Below are 22,868 nucleotides of genomic sequence, written 5' to 3'. Positions count from 1 at the left end.
CAAGTATGTACATAACCTTAAACATGTATACTTAAATTTTGGGGGCACTGACCTAGAAAAATGACATATTTCTTTTTGAGACATAAGTTTTTAGGAGCCATTGTTCCTGGAAAAGTCACCTCTGTAGCTATGTAATAAATGTATGCTATTTCCAAGAATGGTTGAATTTAAAAGAAAAATGATATAAGTTCTAAAATAGATATACCATAGATACAGATATAGACACATACATAAATGTACACTTAGAGAGAATCACACACCTATACCCACACCCATACACACCCCTCCCCCAGAAGGATCCTGAAGAGATGAAAGATTTTATCTTTTTCTCCCTCTCTTCCACTCCAGAGGTTATGCTGGCTGCCGAAAGAATGAGTGAGGGATTCAGGTTATCCACAGCCCTTGAGTTAATCGGGTAGTTACTACAATGTTCCAAATCTAGCTCCATCAAAACAAAATATCTATATACTATAGTATCTAAATATCTATGACTATATACAAAATAAATACGGGACCAAGAAATTCCAGTTAGCCTATGCTTAAGATCAGGAATGATTTAAATTGTTTGAGCTTAGCAAGAAGAAGCTAAGATCAACGTAGAGATGTTATTAATTTCTTTATTTCTTTTTTCTCAATAGATTTTAGACTGTGTTTGTTAAAAATCTCTACCGTGTACGGGTTCTGGGAAGTCGGGGGGGGGGGGGAGAAGGAGGAGGGGGGTCGGGCGGGAGGGTGAAGGGAGGGAGGGATATATATTAGGCTAGACACGATGGGTTAAATCTCAATGCAATGTGACTTCACATGTATACTTTTTTTCTCTAATTTTTCTTTAAAAATAGGATAAGCCAAATACATTAACATATAGTGGAAATACACCGAGGGGAGGAGGAGTAGGAAAGAAGAAAGATGGGTAGAGAGGGATGGGAGAGAGGGTGGGGGGGAGGCGAAAGGGAAGTGGGGGGAGCGGATCTGGAGAGAGGAGTGGTAGAGGGCGAGGGGAAGTAGGGTAGAGGGGGATGATGGAGGGAAGATAGAAAGTTGGAGGGTGGTGGAAGAAAGAGGTGTATGGAGAATGGAAGAGGTATATTGGGCTTTTATTTTCTGGGGCATTGTCGACAAGAGGAATTGATGCAATTATTGTTTAATACTGTATGGTGTATATATGTGAGCGTATGAAAATGAAAATAAAATATACTAAAAAAATATTTTTTTAAAAAAAAAATATCTATAGATATGATTGATAGGACTGCCTATGAATACATTTTAAAAAGTAAAGGCCGTTCCAAACTAGTCCCACATTTTCTGCATAGGATTAAACAGAAACCAAATGTTATTTGCAGAATTAAAAGCTTAACAGATTTGACTAGGATTAAGACGGACCACAGATACAACATCACCATCTTTGTAGAGGGGATTATTGTGTTCTGCAGTTTCTGAAGAAAACAGATGATAAATTTTGAAATTACGTTTTGATGAAACAAATCAATATTTTTTTTAAAAAAGTAATTCTTGCAGTGCTATTATATGCAACCCAAGTTTTCCCAAGTTTCCAGCAGTAAAGTTTGGAGAGAGAAAAAAAAAAAGATTTACCTCCTGCTCTTCAAAGATAGGCTGGTACTTTTCAAGAGAGAGTTTTTTCAGGATGCCTGTAAGTTCATCTTTAAATTAAGGGGGGAAAAATAAATGTTTTAATTTATGTTAATTGTATTATAAGAATTGTAAAATAATGTTGCGTAGTTATACTTGACCCAGTATGAAAATCAAGATGGAAGTGAAAAGAAGCCTGCTGTCTAACATTCTGGACAAGATAATTCCTGTAATCTGTATGATATACTACTGTAACAGACACAGAACAAAATCAAGATGGTTTGCTTATTCCAGATATAACAAGTCAATGAACCCATCTTTTTCTAGTTTCTGGTTTTCAACTGCTGTTGTGAGCCACCCAGAGTTGTGTTTCTTAAGATGAGCAGCCAGACATGTCTTTTAAATAAACAATCATTATAACAGAGTATATATCACATTCACAATGTGAAAATAGGGTAGGTACAAAAGGTGATTTAAAAGAAATGTATCTTGTGCATTTTACCACCTCCATTCTGGATGTTGTTACCATTTCATTTCCCCCCATTTTGCTATCTAAATATACAGCAGATTTCCACATACGAACAGAAGAACACAAGCATTCTCTTCTCTGGGAGATAAAATAGGTTTTCGTTGTATACTGCCAAATGGGAGTTTAACTGCCCATCCAAATTTTGCCTAGTTCAAGTGCAAGAAACATTGGTGGTTTTGAATGGTTTGTGCCTTATCATCCAAAAGCAATGTTGATTTTCAGGCCTGCCCAGTTTCTTCTTCACATGCCTTCCTTCCCCAATTGCCACAATTTCCTTCTTTTCTTGAACAGTTTTGAGCAGACCACAATTACATCTCTTACCTTCCCTATGTAAGTTGCGTAGAAGGTATTGCTCAAAAGTGATGAGAGAAAATATATTACTAATTAAACATAGCATCCGGAGCATGAGTTTAGATGTGGACCTTCTGTCCCAAGAATAAAAATAAGTCACAGTGATGGCCTACCAGTGGTGGGTTTCAAAAATTGTTGGCACCTACTCTGTGGGTGTGGCCTCCTTTGTGGGAGCGGGTTGCCACCCATGTGACCGGATGGGAGTGGCTTGCTGCCCATGTGACCAGATGGGAGTGGCTTGCCGCCCATGTGACCGGATATGAAATTATGAATTAGTACTTAGGTCGGTCCAAGTAGCTATTCAGAAGTTAGTGGTTAGAAGCAATCATAAAGCAAGATATGGAATTAAAACCAGAAATATTTTGTTGGCTATTTGAAAGGGAGTATAATATATATTTAATTTTACAAATGTTAGCAGCTGCTGGAATTGTGTTTGCACAATAGTGGAAAAACAGAGATATGTAAATGAATAAATATTACAATGTGCATGAATAAATAAGTTGACAATTAAAATCAAGAAGGCTTTGAATACTTTTTTTACGTGGGATTTGTTTTAGCAATTGCTAACTAATGGAAACAGAAATTAGAAATCCAAAAATATGAAAGAAAACGCCAATTATGTAAGGAAAGGTCCCTAAAATGTATAAGGAAATATTACTAGATCATTATTAATGCGTAGATAACTGTGGGACATTACACACCCACCAGTGGTGGGTTTCAAAAAATTTTGGAACCTCTTCTGTAGGTGTGGCCTGCTTTCCGGGTCCACTGGTGGAACCTCTTCTAACCGGTTCGGTAGATTTGACGAACCGGTTCTACTGAATAGGTGCGAACTGGTAGGAACCCACCTCTGTGGCCTACCCTACTCAGAATAAACATCCAGTGTTTGTACCCAAGAGACTAAAATACATTCTGAAATGGTGTCATCCAACAAAACTCTTTGGTATTGCCAATTATGTACAACAATAGCAATAGCACTTAGACTTATGTACCACTTCACAGTGCTTTACAGCCCTCTCTAAGAATTTTACAGCGTCAGCATATTGCCCTCAACAATCTGTGTCCTCATTTTACAAACCTCTGAAGAATGGAAGGCTGAGTCAACCTTGAGCTGGTGAGAATCGAACCGTCGAACTGCTGTCAGCAGAATTAACCTGCAGTACTGCATTCTAACCACTGGGCCACCCATATCTTACCTTCATCCGTTAAAGTCCCACTGCTGGAGCCACCACTGCTTTTCCCTTGCCTGTGAGAAGAAGAAAGCGAAGAGTCTGCACTTTGTCTCTTGGGGGATGGTAATGGAGATGGCGATGGCGTGAGCGTTGGGGACGTGCTTTTAGATGTAGAAGAATTCTCAGAAGGAGGTTTTTGGTTCACATCCAATTTCTGTTTTACCTAGCAAAAATATAGAAACTTTCCTGTTACTAAAATATGTCACTTACAAAAAAAGAAACAGTTTAAGTAAGCACATCTATTGGGTATTTCTCTCTATGTAAATTATATCAATGAACATTAAAATGTAGCAATTAGTAATAAGCTATTCTGAGTACTGGAAAACAGAGACTTTGTTTGTTTGTTTGTTTGTTTATTATATTTATATGCTGCCCTTTTCCCCCGAAGGGGACTCAGGGCGGCTCACAACTCAAACCAGGGAAGGGGGATACAGACAAAAAATTAAAAAAGGACACATAACAATGCATAATTTAAAACACACGACAGTCATACCATTCGAGGGGGGGGGGCAACAGCTCTTTAGCCCCAGGCCTGTCGGAACAGCCAGGTTTTAAGGGCTATGCGGAAGGTCTGGAGGGTGGTGAGGGTACGAATCTCCACGGGGAGTTCGTTCCATAGGGTCGGAGCTGCCACAGAGAAGGCTTTCCTCCGCGTAGTTGCCAGTCGACATTGACTGGCTGATGGAACTCGGAGGAGGCCTAACCTGTGGGATCTAATTGGTCGAGTGGAGGTAATTGGCAGTAGGCGGTCTCTCAAGTACCCAGATCCAATACCATGAAGGGCTTTATAGGTGACAACTAGCACCTTGAAGCGTATCCGGAGATCAACAGGTAGCCAGTGCAGCTCGCGGAGGATAGGTGTTATGTGGGTGAAACGAGGTGCACCCACAATCGCTCGCGCGGCCGCATTCTGGACTAGCTGAAGTCGCCGAATACTCTTCAAGGGCAGCCCCATGTAGAGCACATTGCAGTATTCCAGCCTAGAGGTCACAAGGGCACGAGTGACTGTTGTGAGAGCCTCCCGGTTCAGGTAGGGACGCAACTGGTGCACCAGGCGAACCTGGGCAAATGCCCCCCTGGTCACAGCTGACAAATGGTGTTCAAAAGTCAGCTGTGGGTCCAGGAGGACTCAGCTATTCTGAGTACTGGAAAACAGAGACTTCTGCTTAGATAGTAGTGAGAACACTACAAAAAATATTTGCTGAAAAACTGGAAGCTTCGATATCCTCAGCTTCCTTTATGGATTAGTGCCAGAAAAGCCCATATCGATTATTTATTCTTAGGAGCTCAAGAAGTCCGCTCATTTTAAATATTTTGCATTTACGGAACACAAATAGAAAATATAGCTTATCTCACAGCTGATCTATCATTGGAAGTAAAACATACATAATTAACTGAAAATTTGTAACTGGAGGCAACCGTGCAAACTATTTCCTGGAACTGCTTCTTCCCATTTTTAATGTATTGCTATAACGTATGATACCAGAATTTATGCAATGTAATTTATGTAATTAAACATTGATTTATATTCCAGCAAATACCTGCTTTTCTTTCTCTTTTGATGTATGCTCAAAAAATACAGTATCAAAAAAACGATATGCATTATTTTTTCCAATTCTAAAAGCTCTGTAACATTTGGGAGCGGGGAGGCTGTGAGGAGCCTGGATATAACATAGCAACGAAGATCTTACTTTTTTCAAATACTATCTTTCTGGTAGCCATTTATTTAAAAAAAAAGCTATAGAAATGCCTCTGTTCATCCAAGAATAAGAAATACATTTTGATTTTTTTCCTACGCATATAATATTGATGGAAAATGATAAATTATGTTCCACAGCAAGAACTATTCCCTTATGCTTAGAATAGAATTATATTTCACACTAGCTCATAACCCGGCATTGCCTAGGTATTTATTTATAGGGGGGAAATGTCTGAACCAAACGTAATTTCTAATGTTAGATTTTCCCCCTTACCAGAGGGAGCCCCCTTGTGGAGGACTGTGAAGCCATTACTATGGCAACCCCACCGCGCTGTACAGTAGAAACCATTTTACGGCGGTACAATATAAGCCATTTTAAGGCACAACAGCTGTATCTTAACAGAACACCCCCCCCCCGAGGGGGGCGTTAGGGGTGTCTTACCCCCACAGTGTTTTTCTCCAGAGAGTAAATCATCTGTGTATCAAGTTTGGTTTTAATTGCTCAAGGCGTTCCAGAGTTATGTTGGAACAGGTTTGAATCCCAGTAAGGGTATGGCTAGCTGATGGGAGCTAAATAGCTTGAAATAGATCTATACTAGTCTCCCTTTATTTATTTATCAGCACAAATAAAAAAAAAACACACACACACATACGTATGTATGTATGTATGTATGTACACACACACACACACACACACACACACACACACACACACACATATGTTGTGGCCCAGCAGGTGCCGTTGGAGCTGCCACCAGACTCCGACAGCGAGGGGCCCTCTGAGTCGGCTCTGGAGGATGTGGAGAACCCTGGACAGGGTTCCGACTCTGAGCAGGGTGCAGAGAGGCTGGTTGGCCACCAGGAGGCACCTGAGCCTTGGACCAGTGGGGAAGAGACAAGGGAGAGTGAGCCGGACATTGGCAGTGAGTTGTTCCTGGATGCAGAGCTACTAGGCATCAGGAACAGTTGCGCAGTTACAGGAGGTAATTGCACTCAGCTGGTGGTCATTAGGCTCCTCTCCATACTATAAAAAGGCTGCTTGTGCACACGCCCCTCTTGCAGAAGGCAACACATTGACTAAAAGTTGGAGAACTTTTGGAAGTAGCTTGGCAGGCTGGATTGCTGCCGAAGCTTGTCTGAGTTGCTGCCAAGGTCCTTATCTGTTGTTATGCTTGGCTTTCAGCCACTGAGGTTTTGGTGTCTTGCTAATAAAGTGCATTCCAGTTAAACTTGTCTCGGCATTTGTTACTGGACGGAGGAGGGGGTCAGAACACGCACATAATCATACGGCAGAGTTACATTTAACCTCAGAAATATATTTTATATATATTTTTTTAAAAAAAACAATTACAATGCATGCTTGTTTAGTAGTTTTGAGATAAGAATAATAAACGTAACCTTAAGAATATGTCCATTTCCAATGGTCTGTGCATTTTCCACATCAGGAGTAGAAGATGAAATTAAGCCTCCTATATTTGGCTGTTGACTTGGTTTTGGTTCAGATATGCCAGCAGCTTTTTTCCTTTGAGCTGCAATTTGAGATAAAACGCTATCCGCGCTCCCACCTTAAAATAGATAGGAAGATATTTTAAATTGTAACATACCACACTTTATTCTTCTAATTTAAAAAAAAAACAAAATGTTTTAACAAGTGGCATTAAAACAGCTTAAGAAAGGTGCCTTTTAATTTAAAAGGTATTATTTTAAAGATGTAACTGAAATGTACTATTTGAGATAGTAATGGCAGCCCAATTGTATATATGTATCAGGGGTGGGTTTCAACCAGTTCGTGGCGGCCCCCGCGAACCGGTTGGTCGGCGAACCCGAAAGTAAGTAATTTCCGGGAACGGCGAACGGCCCACCTGCCCGCCCGCGCTCCTTACCGGTCTTTGAAGGCTTCTGCGCTTCCACGCAGGCGCATGGCACATATAGCGCCTACGCAATTCTCCGCGAGCAGCTGGATGGCACATACAGCGCCTGCGCGAGTCTCCGCGAGCAGCTGGAGCATCGCGCAGGCGCTAAGACGCATGCGTGAACTGCGCGCGTGCACGAGGACGCCGCCGGCCCCGTTCCAACCGAACCGGTTGGAACGGGATTAGCAACCCACCACTGGTATGTATGTAGGAGATGTATTTTAACTATTGTCTAACAATGTGTCATAACCCAAGGCAGAATTTACAGCTCCAAGTGCAAGATAGATTCAGATCCAGAACAGAAACACCAGGTTTGAGAGATAAGAAGCCAACAATGACCGAGTTGGATAAAATTAAGGATGAGCAAGGCTTGAAGAGAAGGTTATCAGCAGTTACCAGGGCGTATAGAAACAACGGTCTAAAAAGGCAAATACTGTATAATTTATGGCTGCACGTTGCTCTAAATAAAAAGGCCAGCCTCTTTTCTTCCCCATATTAATTAAACGACACAATGTCAACTTGCGTCTATCAATTTATTTGGTCGCCAGCCTAGCAGAAAGAAAAAACTTCTTCTGTGGTCCACTTGGCTTCCATTTTACTGTCATAAGAAACACATAAGCCCATCAGATTTTTTAAAAAAAGGAAAAACAGATTATTCCGTGTCTCTTTCAAAAGCATGCTTGCTTGAAAATAAGAAAAAAAGGGGTACACATGTAGCGGTGGTGGGTTTCAAATTTTTTTAGAACCTCTTCTGTAGGTGTGGCCTGCTTTGAGGGAGTGGCTTGTCAGCCATGTGACCAGGTGGGAGTGGCTTGATGGCCATGTGACTGGGTGAGCGTGACCAACTTGTAAAATGTGGTGAAACTCACTTAACAACGCTCTTGCTTAGCAACCAAAATGTTGGCTCAGAAACTCTGGCATTTGAAGCACTCAAGTCTTAAAGCTGTCAAGTTACAAGACCCTTGCACCCCTAACCCTTTAGGGAAAAAAAACCCAGGGGTGTTCAAACTTGACAGCTTTAAGACTTGTGGACTTCAACTCCCAGAATTCCTCCTCCAGTCATGTTGGCTCAGACATTCTGGCATTTGAAGCACGCAAGTCTTAAAGCTGTCAAGTTACAAGACCCTCGCACCCCTAACCCTTTAGTAAAAAAAAAACCAGAGGTGTTCAAACTTGACAGCTTTAAGACTTGTGGACTTCAACTCCCAGAATTCCTCCTCTCGCTCTTCATCTTGATGATGTGCGGACGGTCGGGGTGGGGAAGGAGCTGGAACCGGTTCTAAACAGCACTGTAGATTTGTGGGACCTCTTCTATAGAAGAGCTTAGAACTGGCAGGAACCCACCCCTGACATATAGCTACAAGCAGCTTTGGGCAAAAATAAATTGTAACAACATTTAAAACAACTACCCTAATAGAGTGCCTCTCTTGGGTTTTAGAATTTGTGTTGGTTATAATTCTGCCAGTGTTCACCACCACATGAGTTAATTAGATAAGAGCTTTATACAGATATTCAATTAAGGACCACCCATTCAATGACCATTCAAAGCTACAATGGTGCCAAATGGTGAGGAGACGTTTGACCAGCCCTTGTAGCTGCTGCCACTGCAGCATCCCCACGGTCACGATGGCAATGTGGATGCTTGGCACTTGGCCTGCAGTTGCGACAGTCACAGTATCTCGCAGTCACATGATAGCAATAGCATAGACTTATACACCGCTTCATAGCCCTATGAAGCGGTATATAAGTCTAACTCCTATTGCTATTGCTAACTAGCAAAGAAGGCGGGCCACTAAATTGCCCGCTCGACCGCATTCAAACCAGCCCGCCTCCTCTCTTTCGGCATGGGCTCTCTGGAGGGGGACGGAAGGATTCTCCCAAGACCTTACCTCGCGGCGCAGTTCCGTGACACGTTTGGGCAATGGGGGGGGGGGACTTTCTCGCACGCGTTTGGAGAAAGAAAGAAGGTGTGTGAGAAAGTGTCCCCCCCCACTGCCTAAATGTTTGAATGAAGGAGGCTGCAGGTTCCTTTGCCCTCGGCTACGCAATCTCCTTTCGTTCTCTGCTGCCCGAACGAGTAAATGAGGCAGATGGAGAATGAAGGAGATTGCGTCGGGCGGGTGGAGCAAGCCAAGCATTCTGGTACTATGCCACCGGAGGAACGGGTTCTGAAACATACGCTCAATTTCACGAACGGGTTCTAGCGTACCGGTTAGAACTGGCTGAAACCCACCCCTGATTTACACTTACTTCAAAGCACCTTTTGGCCTTCAAAGTACTGCCTAGCCCTCTCCTATATTATTATATTTAAATTTATATATTTTTACTTTTAAAATGTCTAGATACCTGATTTATTATGCAGTTCTCCACCATGCCGGCTAACTCCTCCTACGCTGCTGGATCCACCAGAAGAATGAGGCGAATGGTTGAAATTACTTGAATTGCTGGGAGTTGGAGGCCTTCTTGCAAAAGTGGATAGTTTAATTGGTCTACTACCTCTGCTTAAGGATGTCTGGAAAAATACAGTTTAAGTAACTTTTTTTTCTACAAATATTAATAAAATAAATTCATTTTGACACAGTTTTAAGCATTCAACAAAACAAAAGGAGTAAACTGTAGAATAATAAAAATAAGTTGCAAAACATATGCATTCATGAAGCTCGTTTTGCAGTTACATTGACAGACAAAATATCATGATAGTTAAGAATTCTGAATTAAACCTTGGAGAAATGCCAAATCATTTAAAAAGTTTGGGGATTGATAGTGAAATCTTTCTCACATCTAACTATAAATGGATCATCAAATGCCATTGTCTTTGTAATTTTACAGTCCAAATTTCTGCACTTATTTTACTACGTGGCACGACAAAACCGCGGTCCACTAAAGCGCGCCCAATTAAAGCGCGTACCTGACGTCATCAGCAGCGCGACAAATACGACCGCGGAGAAAAAAGGGCGCTTTAAAAAGCGCTTTTAAAGCAAGCCGATTCACGTAAAGGTAAGGGTTAGGTTTAGGGTTAGGGTTAGGTTAAGGGTTAGGGTTAGGTTTAGGGTTACGTTAAGCGTTAGGGTTAGGTTTAGGGTTAGGTTAAGGGTTAGGTTTAGGGTTAGGTTTAGGGTTAGGTTTGGGGGGGTTAGAGTAAGATTTTCGCGTTAATTTTAACTTTACCGCTCACAGCGTGATGTTTTCATCGCGCTGTGATGAAGTCAGGTACGCGCTTTCGTCGAGCGCGCTTTAGTCTACCGCGGTTTTGTGGTGGAACCATTTTACTAATGACAAGAATAACCATTTTAAAAGAATCCAAGACAATAGCACAGAATGACATATGGGAGTACTTTTATACATGCATATTAGTTATATTATCTTTGATTTCTTTTTACACTGTTGTGCAACCTCCAGGATTGTATCCAGGGTGGGTGCCAAATACGGTCAGTAATAAATAAATGGTAAAAATAAATTATAGTCAAATTTCAAAACACAATTTTAATTTATAGATAAACAAACAATGTATTTAAGGAACCCAGAAAGTTGACTATTAAACTTTAAATAAAACTTTAAATAAGTCTCTTACTTTATCAGTGGTATTGTCAATACTTGTAGATCTGTGTGGAAAGCCAAGTCTTGTTTGTTCTTTGTTCTGTGTTCTATCAGAATTCCACAACTCAAAACTCGAAGGCGGCAAGAAAGGTGGAATAACAGCTTTCAATTTGTCATTGGGCAACCGTGTAAATGGAGCCCCGCTTCTTAACTGACCGGGGGGAAAAAAAGGAATAAAAATTTCAACACATAAGATCTTTCATTGCAACACTAATAAGAATATAGTTAGTTCCTAAATAGCATTTACATGCATCGTTGAATATAAATTAATCATATAAAAGTGAAGCTGAATAAAATTTTAACAAACACCTCCCCAAAATGCTGGAAATGCGAATCAATACACGGAACATATTACCATTTATGGTGGACCTCTGAGGAAGCAAAAATTTTTTGGAAAAGGATCAAAAATTGGCTGGAGGCAATAACAGGAGTTAAAATAGAATGGAAACCTGAAATTTTTTAAAATTAGGAATTATGTCTGTGAAATACAAAAAAGAAATCCAGTATTTAATACTACATATAATTACGGCGGCAAGGATTGCCTTTGCCCAGAAATGGAAAAACAAATTAATCCAAAGCGAAGATGAAATAAAAGAGCCGAGGTGGCGCAGTGGTTAAATGCAGCACTGCAGGCTACTTCAGCTGACTGCAGTTCTGCAGTTCGGCTGTTCAAATCTCACCGGCTCAGGGATGACTCAGCCTTCCATCCTTCCGAGGTGGGTAAAATGAGGACCCGGATTGTTGTTGGGGGCAATATGCTGACTCTGTAAAACCGCTTAGAGAGGGCTGAAAGCCCTATGAAGCGGTATATAAGTGTAACTGCTATTGCTAACTGCTATAAATAATAAGAAAGGTTATGGACTGTGTCGAAATGGATAAACTAACTAAAGAAATCCAGGGAAAGGAAGAATCAGAATTCTACCAGATATGGGATAAATGGTATAAGTGGATGGAGGAAAGGAACAAAAATCAATGAAAGAATATAACGAAACTCAAAAATAATAGTTATGAGTAAAATAAGAGGGTTAAGAATGGTGAAAGCCAAATGAAATACAATAGAAGGGGAAATAATATAAGGTGAGCGGTATCGATTGATGATTGCTATTATAGAAAACGGGAAGTTCTTGTTCGTACTGTATTGTATAAATGTTGTGTATGTCTAATTTTTGTGTGTGTGTATTTTACATGTTTGTTAATAAAATTAAAAAAAAAGAAGTGAAGCTGATTAAGCCTAAGTTTGCATCAAACCTCTACAATAAGCAATAACTATCTGGGGAGGTTTCTGCCCGATAGGTTTTTAATCCACAATTAAAAATCAAATTGAAGAATTTGAGAGAATCAAAGGGGTAAAATAGAAAAGAAAAAAAATTAAATGACACGGTGAATTGAAAACAATTACAGCTCCATACAGAAACACTTTTTTTCTTTTAGTTTACTCTGGTTTCTGCTCCAAGTCTTAGCCTTTTCAACTTTATTATACTTACTAAAACAAACAACTAAAAGAAACACTTTCATTTTTTTCACCTTTGAGCCATTATCAACCTTTTCTCTCTGAAGTAGTACTTTTCTTAGTTGAATGCTCAAGTCCCAAGTAACTTTTGATAAATTGAGTTTCCTATTTTTTTATTTATTTTCAAGGCATTCTACTTCGTTTCATTTTATTTATTTTTCCTTAGTGAAGTTTGGACATCACTATCTATTTAGCATTTTATTTAATTTCCTTCCGTATTGGTCTTCCTGTGACATGTCTGAAATCCTGATCAGGTAGTCTTCAATCTGGGACCGAAACCTGGGACCGAAACTTTGGTTGCTAAGCAATGCAGTCATTAAGTAAGACATCACTTGACTAGACCCAATTTTATGACGGTTTTTACCATTAAGGCAAATTATTAAGCAAATATGGCTTCACCAATTGGCGGAAACTGGCTGGGAAAGTCACAAATTGTGAACGTGTAATTTCAGGACATTGCAAGCAGTTGTAAATGTGAACAGTTAGCCAAATGCCTGAATTTCAATCACACACCTGCAGGATTTATTTGACTATCGTTAAAATAGATTGTAAATCATTTTTTCCAAGGCCATTGTAATCATTGTTAAAACGAATGGTCTTAAGTTGAAGATTTCCTGTACAAGAAAATTTTGTACTCCTCTCTTTTAACCAACAGCACCTACAATATCCTTACCCTTAGATCCCTGCAACAGATTTAATAGATACAAAGATGTTCTCTTTTTTTCAATCTGCAGGCCATGACCCTTCATATTTGGAACAACATTTCTCCAGTTATATTGGTGGAAGTTTAGGAAGGGTCAGAGTTCAATAATATTATTTAGTTAAGCAATAATTAAAAGCAAACATTTCTACTAATTTTAGCTGTCATAACTTTTATATGACGTATCTATTTTGCTTAGTAGTTCATTTTATAGTACCTTTCTGTATAAAATAAATTAGAACACACACATACACACACACACACACACACACCCTATATATATATATATATATATATATATATATATATATATATATATATATATATATATATATATATATATATATATATATATATATATATATATATATATACACACACACACACACACACACATACATACATACATACATACATACACACACCAATCCGAGCAGTGGTGGGATTCAAATAATTTAACAACCGGTTCTCTGCCCTAATGACCATCTGGGTAGGCATGGCTCAGTGGTCATTTGACTGGGTGGGTGCTCAACTCAACGTCACTCACATCTATGGACCTTAGCTGTTACAAGGTAATGAGGGTTAACTGGAAAGGCAGTTTCTGTAAGCAGGGCAATAAAGATGAGGCTAGAAACACCAGGATGTTTCCTTCCTACCTTCCTTACAGGATTAGCCCTGTAAAGTGGGAAAAAACCCAAAAGGAGATTTCTTCCAACAACCGGTTCTCCGAACTGCTTAGAAAGTTAACAACCGGTTCTCCCGAATAGGTGCGAACCGATTGAATCCTACCACTGAATCCGAGACATTATTCTGCAACGCCTATCAGTTGAACTAGGTTTTCTACAAACCCAAGCACTAAAAAAACCATCCACTTTTATCATTTTCAAGAGCATCCTCCTAATTCCCAGAACTGAAGTCATTTCGCATTCATTTACTCAATGATTGCTTGGAAGACATCTTTCAATCCGGTATTGATTAAATTCAGCATTGGGAACTGGATTTTTCCAAATACAATCATTACAGATTCCAAGCCTTGAAATTATGCTTTTGTAGCTCCTGGCATTTAATTTCCCCACGCTGAAGTAACTGTTCAGGACACTTCCTAATTGAACGTTTCCAAAGCAATTTCTCATATACTGATAGAAAGGAAGGGCCAACCATTTTTTTATTTAGTCCATGTTAATTCAAGGAACAGCAGCATTCTTTTCCTCACGATTTGCAGCCATAAGTCTGTTTGCTTCTTAACAGTATCACAATGCACAATTGAAGAAATGCCTTGGGAAACCATAACTGTTCCATTCCAAACAATCTGAAGCATACAGTTGCTTCTTATTCTAATTATAGAAAACAATACTATATTTTATATGCCTCTTCAACAAAATGATGTCGCTGCTATTTCACTATTGGAATAATAGTAGATACGAAGAAACCACTAGTCTTGTTAAAATGCTAACAATATGTTAATCATCATCATTTTAGCCAATGTCTATCCATGTCAGGGTGAAGGCCTCTATTAACATATTAATGTTGACATAATATTAATATCCAATCAAATGTTCAAGGAATGGTAACCAATCCCCATCCTCCCTTCCCTATTCTAGTGATTGTAAGTAGTCTCCGTGATTAAATCATGACAAACTGTAATAGGGAACCTCATGATATACAAAATAGCAATAGCAGTTAGACTTACATACCGCTTCATAGGGCTTTCAGCCCTCTCTAAGCAGTTTACAGAGTCAGCATATTGGCCCCACAGTCTGGGTCCTCATTTCACCCACCTCGGGAGGATGGAAGGCTGAGTCAACCTTGAGCCGGTGAGATTTGAACCGCCGAACTGCAGATAACAGTCAGCTGAAGTGGCTGCAATACTGCACTCTAACCACTGCGCCACCTCGGCTCGTGTAAGCTGATATCTACCACTATTGGATTTGGAGCTCGGCTACACATTATATATTTGTAAGCAAAGACACAGTTCCACATATATATAAACAGTGTAAAGATAATCCTCATTAGAGACTGCCTCGTTTAGCCACTGTTTGCAGCTATGATAGTAATAAAAATAATTTTGTGACTAATCCTTATATTTAAGACAACTACCTATCTGTAAAGCAAAGAAAGGCTGAAGTAAGAACATAAATGTGTTCATGATTTCACTTAGTAACCATTTAAGAACCGTTGTTGGTTCCAACTGTGGTCACTCTTGTGGCCCAACAGAAGCCGTTGGAGCTGCCACCAGATTCCGACAGCGAGGGGCCCTATGAGTCGACCCTGTGGAGGGCCCTGGACAGGGTTCCGACTCCGACCAGGGCGCAGAGAGAATGGTTGGCCACCAGGTGGCGCCTGGGTAGGAGACAAGGGAGAGTGATCCAGAAACCAACAGTGAATTGTTCCGGGATGCACGCCGTCGAAGAGCCACTCGGTGTCAAGAAGAATTATGTAATTACAGTAATTACGCTCAGCTGATGTCATTAGGCTCCTCTCCAGACTATAAAAAAGACTGCTTGTGCCACGCCCTTCTTGCAGAAGTCAACGCTTTGACTAAAGAGAAACTAACTTGGCAGGCTGGATTGCTGCCAGAGTTTGTCTGAATTGCTGCCAAGGTTTGTCGGACTTGCTGCCAAGGTCCTTATCTGCTTGTTTACTTGGCTTTCAGCTACCGAGAGTCTGGTCTTGCTATTAAAGGACATTCTCATTAAGTGTGTCTCGGTTTTCGTTACTGGGCGGAGGACAGGTCACTAAACAAAGACTACCCGCAACTAGCTATAGAAAAGCATGGAGACAACCTTTAAGAAGGAACACAAGGGCAATTACTAAAAACTAGCTTAGATCTGATAGAGACGAAGGGGTGAGAAGGAAGCTGATAACTGTCCTATCTAGATTCTCTTGGGTATAAGATGGGGATAGAGAAACTCCATGGGCTTTCAAGGTTCTATTATCATACTCTGCATCAATAGAGTTCCAAGTGTCATTGTATAGTCAATTTTATCACCTGGTTCGCCTTGTTTCCTCACGTGGCAAAGAACTGACACTTTAAGGGGAGGGGACGTTCATCGTTCCTCATAAGTTGAACTGAAGACTTAAAGGGAATGCTTGAACAGGGCTAGTGGTTCCCTTTTGTACAAAGTTACTGGTCAGTTTGCCAACAATTGATACTGTAGGTTATGGTAGCTGCATAAGCTGACTTACCACTGTGGTCAGAAAATCATCATCTTTTCCAGTCTTGCCAGGGTGAATAACTGAAGGGAAAACATACCCACACCAATGTTAATTGTGCCATTGTAAACCTACAAAATAATCCTTGTTCAAAAAAAGGAGCATATATTACATGCCACCACAATTTCTCCTAGTAATATAATGACTCAATTCAATTAAGAATGCAATTCACTGTATTCTATGAATTCCTATGCTCATATATGCATTAAAAATATCATTTAAAAATATATACAGAAATCTTCTACAGCCCTAAATATGCAGGAGTTCTCTTTTCATCTCTATTGCTTTTAAAAGTACATAGTTACTTGTCGTGGCCCAGCAGGAGCCGTTGGAGCTGCCACCAGACTCCGACAGCGAGGGACCCTATGAGTCGGCCCTGCAGGATGTGGAGGACCCTGGACAGGGTTCCGACTCCGAGCAGGGCGCAGAGAGACTGGTTGGCCACCAGGTGGCGCCTGAGCCTTGGATCAGTGGGGAGGAGACAAGGGAGAGTGATCCAGAAACCAACAGTGAGTTGTTCTGGGATGCACGCCGTCGAAGAGCTACTCGGTGTCAAGAACAACGACGTAATTACAGGAGGTAATTACGCTCAGCTGATGGTCATTAGGCTCCTCTCCAGACTATAAAAAAGACTGCTTGTGCCACGCCCTTCTTGCAGAAGTCAACGCTTTGACTACAGAGAAACAAACTTGGCAGGCTGGATTGCTGCCAGAGTTTGTCTGAATTGCTGCCAAGGTTTGTCGGACTTGCTGCCAAGGTCCTTATCTGTTTGTTTACTTGGCTTTCAGCCACCGAGATTCTGGTCTTGTTATTAAAGGACATTCTCATTAAGCTTGTCTCGGCTTTCCTTACTGGACGGAGGAGGGGGTCAGAACAGTTACTAATAGATGTGTCCTGATCTTACATGGGATTTTCAACATCCTCGAAACAAGGAACTAATGGGACCCATGCTTATGTAGTATTATGTGCTATTAAGCCACTCACAGACTTCAATCTTTATCTCTACATTTTTGTACCTGCACTCCAAATTCAAGAAAAGTTATAAGGTTATCATATCTAGGTTACAAAAATCAATAATGGCAGCAATTATGATTAGATGGCAGCAAATAATTAGAATTTTCTGGCAACCAGTTTCCATTGTTTATAAGCTAGTCACATTGTTATGAAAATATTTATTATTCAATAACCTAATAATTCCCAACTGTTTAACAGGTTTTCATGTAAACATTCATAAACATTTGAAAGGGGAATCTCAAGAGGCAAGGTAATTAGTGACCCACCCACCGTAGAAACTTTAAAACAGTATGTTCTCTGGAAGGACTGCCCAACTGAAAATTGTTCCTAGTTTTTTGTACATGTACCTGTGTGCGCAGAAAATATTTCCATGACCAGTTAGATGTAGTGGCTGTCCTTGCATCTATACACACAAAAAGTTTGGATAATCTTTGAAATAACTGCAAAATTGCAGAAACTTCAGCTGCTGTGAATGGGTGTATGTGCTAAAATGCTTTGTGGAGTGCCCATTCAAATGTTTTGCATTGTCGATTAAGTACATCAAAATCTGTTAAAAAGAATGTCCAAATCTCCCATTAATCTAAACTATAAATCTGTTTTATTATGCACGGGGGCACATACAGATATACAAATGCACAAAACGTTGGTAATAGTTAATACTTATTACCATTAGACTTGCTTTTTGTTGCCCAAGCTGTAGTGGCATCATGGTTTACGGTATTATCATTTTGTAACGCAGCCTTCATCGTGCAGTCAAATGGGGATTTTGATTCTTCTGGAAAAGGTATAGATTGATTCATGGAAAATCCATGATTTAAGGTTTGGGTCATCTTCAATTTGCGAAATCGGTTGGACATTCTGTTCCACCATGACTAGAAAAGAAAATATAACTCTGTTGTTTTCCTTAGACATATAACTATGGGTGATAATTAGGACACTGATTTGAAATAAATTAATAATTAAGTTTAAGAAATCTACAGAAACTTGGAAAACATTCCTCTGTCCTTCCTTTCCTCTGACTAATGTTCATGTGAATCAGTGGTGGGTTTCAAAAATTTTTCGAACCTACTCTGTGGGTGTGGCCTCCTTTGTGGGAGTGGCTTGCTGGCCATGTGACCTTGTGGGAGTGGCTTGCCGGCCATGTGTTTTCTTTCTTTCTCTCTCTCTCTTTCCTTCCTTTTGTCTCTCTGCCCCTTTTTCCTTTTTTTCTTTCATCTCTCTCTCACTTTTCTTTCTTTTTTCCTTCCTTCCTTCCTTCCTTCCTTCCTTCCTTCCTTCCTTCCTTCCTTCCTTCCTCTCTCTCTCTCTCTCTCTCTTTCCTTCCTTCCTTCCTCTCTCTCTCTCTCTCTTTCTCTCTCTCTCTTTCCTTCCTTTTGTCTCTCTGTCCCTTTTTCCTTTTTTCTTTCATATCTCTCTCACTTTTTCTTTCTTTTTTCTTTTTTTCTTTCTTCCTTCCTTTCTCTTTCCCTCTCTGTGTGAGTCTATGTGTGAGTTTGTCTGTCTGTGTGTGTGTGTCAGTGGTGGGTTTCAAAAATTTTTGGAACCTCTTCTGTAGGTGTGGCCTGCTTTCCGGGTCCACTGGTGGAACCTCTTCTAACCGGTTCGGTAGATTTGACGAACCGGTTCTAGCGAACTGGTGCGAACTGGTAGGAACCCACCTCTGATGTGAATGAAAAAGCCTTAGCTAAGAGCCAGCGGCAATGAAATGAACAGTGACATAGAAAAAGAAGGAACTTTCTCTTTAAAAACTCTGAAATTGTCCCCCAAACTGGCAGAATAGAAAGCTGCTGAAGCCTGCTGTCAGACTTCTGTTCAAAACAAAGATTCACTGAAAAGGCAAATATATTATTGCTTATACCTTCAATCCTCCCTTGTCATCTGGCAACAACGGAATACCTATGGGCTGCTTGTTTCTGGAAAAGGGTGCATTTACTTTGCTACTCTGCTTACTCTTTTCTTGCATGCACGCGGAAGCCAACAGCCGGACCAGTTCGGCATCTGCAAAATTCACACAGTTTTGGTAAAGTGTTTCTATTCTAACTACAGAAAGACTATTGATATACGAGATAAGCACACAGAAATACCTGGGTCATTCAGCAGCATTATCAGGTCAAAGGCTGTATATCCGTTTTTAGCACGCAGGTTGACATCAGCTCCTTGATTTAATAAATACTTAACCACTTCTTTATTTCTTTAAATAAAACAGAATATAAGCTACATAACTATGTTAAAGACAGATTATATCAGAAGGTGTTGCTCGAAAGAGGTGACTTCTTCCTACCTCTAATCCCTCTTAAACCATTGCTGATTTCTGCTCTTTATAGAGGTAGTCCCCAATTTACAACCATTCGCTTAAGTGACTGTTTGAAGTTACAGTGGCACTGAAAAAAGGGACGCGATTGTTTTGCACACTAACAACTGTCGCAGCGTCTCCATAGTCACATGAACAAAATTCAGCGGCTTGGCAACTGGCTGATGTTTATGACAGTTAAACTGATGTTAAAAAAAGCCGAGGTGGCGCAGTGGTTAGAGTGCAGCACTGCAGGCTACTTCAGCTGACTGCAGTTCTGCAGTTCGGCTGTTCAAATCCCACCGGCTCAAGGTTGACTCAGCCTTCCATCCTTCCGAGGTGGGTAAAATGAGGACCGGGATTGTTGTTGGGGGCGATATGCTGACTCTGTAAACCGCTTAGAGAGGGCTGAAAGCCCTATGAAGCGGTATATAAGTCTAACTGCTATTGCTATTGCTATTTGCAGTGTCCCCGGGGTCATGTGATCCCCTTTTGCAACCTCCCAACAAGCAAAATCAACGGGGAAGCCAGCTTCACATAGCAACCATATTACTAACTTAACAAATGCAGTGATTCACTTAACACCTGTGGCAAGAAGAGTCATACATTCACTTAATAACTGTCTTGCTTAGCAACTGAAATTTTGGGCTCAGTTGTCGTTGTAAGTCGAAGACCAGCTGTACCTGGTTCTTGTACTAAGTAAAGAGATCCAGCCACTTAGTGCTTCATCTGCATTTCAACTCAATTATCATCAATAATTCTATAGCTTGCTTAACATGTTGCTTGTCCAATCTGATGTTTATAACTTACAGTACCCCTCATCTATAAAAATAAAAAGAATTTTCTGATTATAGATCGATCTATTTCCAATCAACCACTATCCAATGATTTTTACTTACCAGAAATACTCTTAAGATTTTAACTGCAATTTTACAAGATCCCTTAAAGCTGCTTCAACAAAGATTCTGCACTGCATTCTTCCAGTTTTAAACAATGCATTTTCACTTGGCCTAAACAGCTTGATAGCTGATGACTACGTTTGTTTAATTGTTTGTTTATTTAATAAGATTTGTATGCCGCCCACTCCCTTGGGACACTCGGCGGCTTACATTCACTGGACACATTTATTCTTGATTAATTGAAGCCCGGCTTCCTCATTTAACTCAATTTTCAGGCTTCACAGAACCCCAAACAATAACCATACAGGTTGGATTCATGTAGACTAAAAGTAACTGGCTGATTTGTGATTGTGTCATACAAATTCAGTCTTCACAAACCTCAGCAATTATGTTTAGTGCATTTGAATAAAGAAATATATACAATGAGAACCCCTACAAATAGGAACAATTTCCTTGTACGTTTTGTCTGATAAATACAATTTTATCAGAAAAAGGGTAGAAAAACATTCCCTAAATAAAGGTATCAGATAGACTTGCCCATAGATTTCACACATAAATAGCAATGCTGTCTACAAATTCTTCCACGAAGAAAGGAAGAACATATATTACTACATCCATATAACATTGTAGCTGTTAGCTACAGAATAACTTAACCTACATTCACTAAACGATAGAATATTGAATAAGCCATCATCATGGCTTATTGTATGTATGGACCAAAATAATCCTAAATGTTTATGTACCGGTAATTGGGTTGCCATCATAAAGAGATTATAATTTCATCCTATGAGATTGGCGGGGACAATCAAAAGGCAATTATAAGAAAAAAAGGAAACATCTCCCAAATCATACTAGCAAATTAAATGTATTTACCCATGATATGTGGCTTGCATCAATGCTGTCCAGCCATGGACATTATCTTGTTTGTCAATGTCTACATTTCTTGAAACAAGTAACTGTATAAGGGGCATCTGTCCCGTAACGGCTGCAATCATCAGGGGAGACGCACCATCATCATTAATGACATTGGACTGTGCCGGATCTTCATCAATAATTTCTTTCACCAGCTGTAAATTTCCTATTGAGATAATAACACCAACTTGAAATGTTCAAAAAGAAATATAATATTAATTCTAGTTCTTTTATTAGCTATTAATTGATTTTCTATAGCTACGTCAGAGGTGGGTTCCTACCAGTTCGCACCTATTCGGTAGAACCGGTTCGTCAAATCTACCGAACCGGTTAGAAGAGGTTCCACCAGTGGACCCGGAAAGCAGGCCACACCTACAGAAGAGGGTCCAAAATTTTTTGAAACCCACCACTGGTGGGTGTGTAATGTCCTGCAGTTATCTACGTATTAATAATGATCTAGTAATATTTCCTCATACATTTTAGGGACCTTTCCTTACATAATTGGTGTTTTCCTTCATACTTTTGGATTTCTAATTTCTGTTTCCGTTAGTTGGCAATTGCTAAAACCAATCCCACGTGAAAAAGTATTCAAAGCCTTCTTGATTTTAATTGTCAATTTATTTATTCCTCCACATTGTAATATTTATTCATTTACATATCTCTGTTTTCCCACTGTTGTGCAAACACAATTCCAGCAGCTGCTAACATGTGTAAAATTAAATATATATTATACTCCCTTTCAAATAGCCAACAAAATATTTCTGGTTTTAATTCCATATCTTGCTTTACGATTGCTTCTAAACACTAACTTCTGAATAGGTACTTGGACCGACCTAAGTACTAATTCATAATTTCATATCCGGTCACATGGGCAGCAAGCCACTCCCATCCTGTCACATGGGTGGCAAGCCACTCCCACAAAGGAGGCCACACCCACAGAGTAGGTTCCAACAATTTTTGAAACCCACCACTGAGCTACATTAATCTTTACACAGGTGGGTCCCACACAATTTGAGAACTTACTGTTTGAACAGAAGAGGGCTTGTAAAGAATCAACCCTGAATTTTGATAAGGACTGAGTGCTGGCAGAATGGGCTAGCCTGGACCTAAGGCCCGCCTGCTGGCATTGATAGCCCTGTTCAGATTCTACAGGCAGGCAGAGCAGCCTAGGAAAGAGGGGAGAAATTATAGGGGTCCAAAAAAAGAGTAAGAGCCAAAGAAAAAGAGAGATGGATTTAACAGAAAAATTGAATAATTAATATGAATGAGGAATTGTAATTGTAATTTAATAAATTTATATGCCGCCCAATCCCGTAGGACTCTGGGCGGCTTACAGATACAAGCATAAAATTAAAAAAACTAAAATATAGGGAAAAAGAGCTGAGGTGGCGCAGTGGGTAGAGTGCAGTACTGCAGGCTACT

At 40.1% G+C, this 22,868-nt stretch overlaps 1 protein-coding gene across 2 annotated transcripts in view; it reads right to left on the bottom strand.

The window, feature by feature from the left end:
- The window catches only part of ANKS6 (ankyrin repeat and sterile alpha motif domain containing 6), a 38,120-nt gene that overhangs the window by 7,301 nt on the left and 7,951 nt on the right, over window positions 1–22,868 (bottom strand). The window contains exons 4-13 of one of the 2 annotated variants that reach the window (XM_087721953.1): window positions 21,408–21,612; window positions 19,430–19,536; window positions 19,204–19,343; window positions 18,013–18,217; window positions 16,305–16,354; window positions 10,883–11,059; window positions 9,658–9,823; window positions 6,797–6,963; window positions 3,664–3,853; window positions 1,591–1,658 (exon numbers count right to left, since the gene is read on the bottom strand). In XM_087721953.1, coding sequence (XP_087578079.1) covers window positions 1,591–1,658; window positions 3,664–3,853; window positions 6,797–6,963; window positions 9,658–9,823; window positions 10,883–11,059; window positions 16,305–16,354; window positions 18,013–18,217; window positions 19,204–19,343; window positions 19,430–19,536; window positions 21,408–21,612 — 1,475 coding nt within the window. Of the gene's footprint in view, window positions 1–1,590; window positions 1,659–3,663; window positions 3,863–6,796; window positions 6,964–9,657; window positions 9,824–10,882; window positions 11,060–16,304; window positions 16,355–18,012; window positions 18,218–19,203; window positions 19,344–19,429; window positions 19,537–21,407; window positions 21,613–22,868 lie in introns of both variants that reach the window. The other variant, XM_087721952.1, reaches the window with a different exon arrangement.

This window comes from Thamnophis sirtalis, unplaced genomic scaffold (assembly GCF_051295495.1).
Source record: "Thamnophis sirtalis isolate CommonGarterSnake01/CBP01778 unplaced genomic scaffold, rThaSir2_p1.2 scaffold_8, whole genome shotgun sequence".
NCBI classification, from domain to species: Eukaryota; Metazoa; Chordata; class Lepidosauria; order Squamata; family Natricidae; genus Thamnophis; species Thamnophis sirtalis.
Note: the sequence above shows the minus strand (reverse complement) of the source record. Positions and strands in the feature narration are given on the sequence as shown.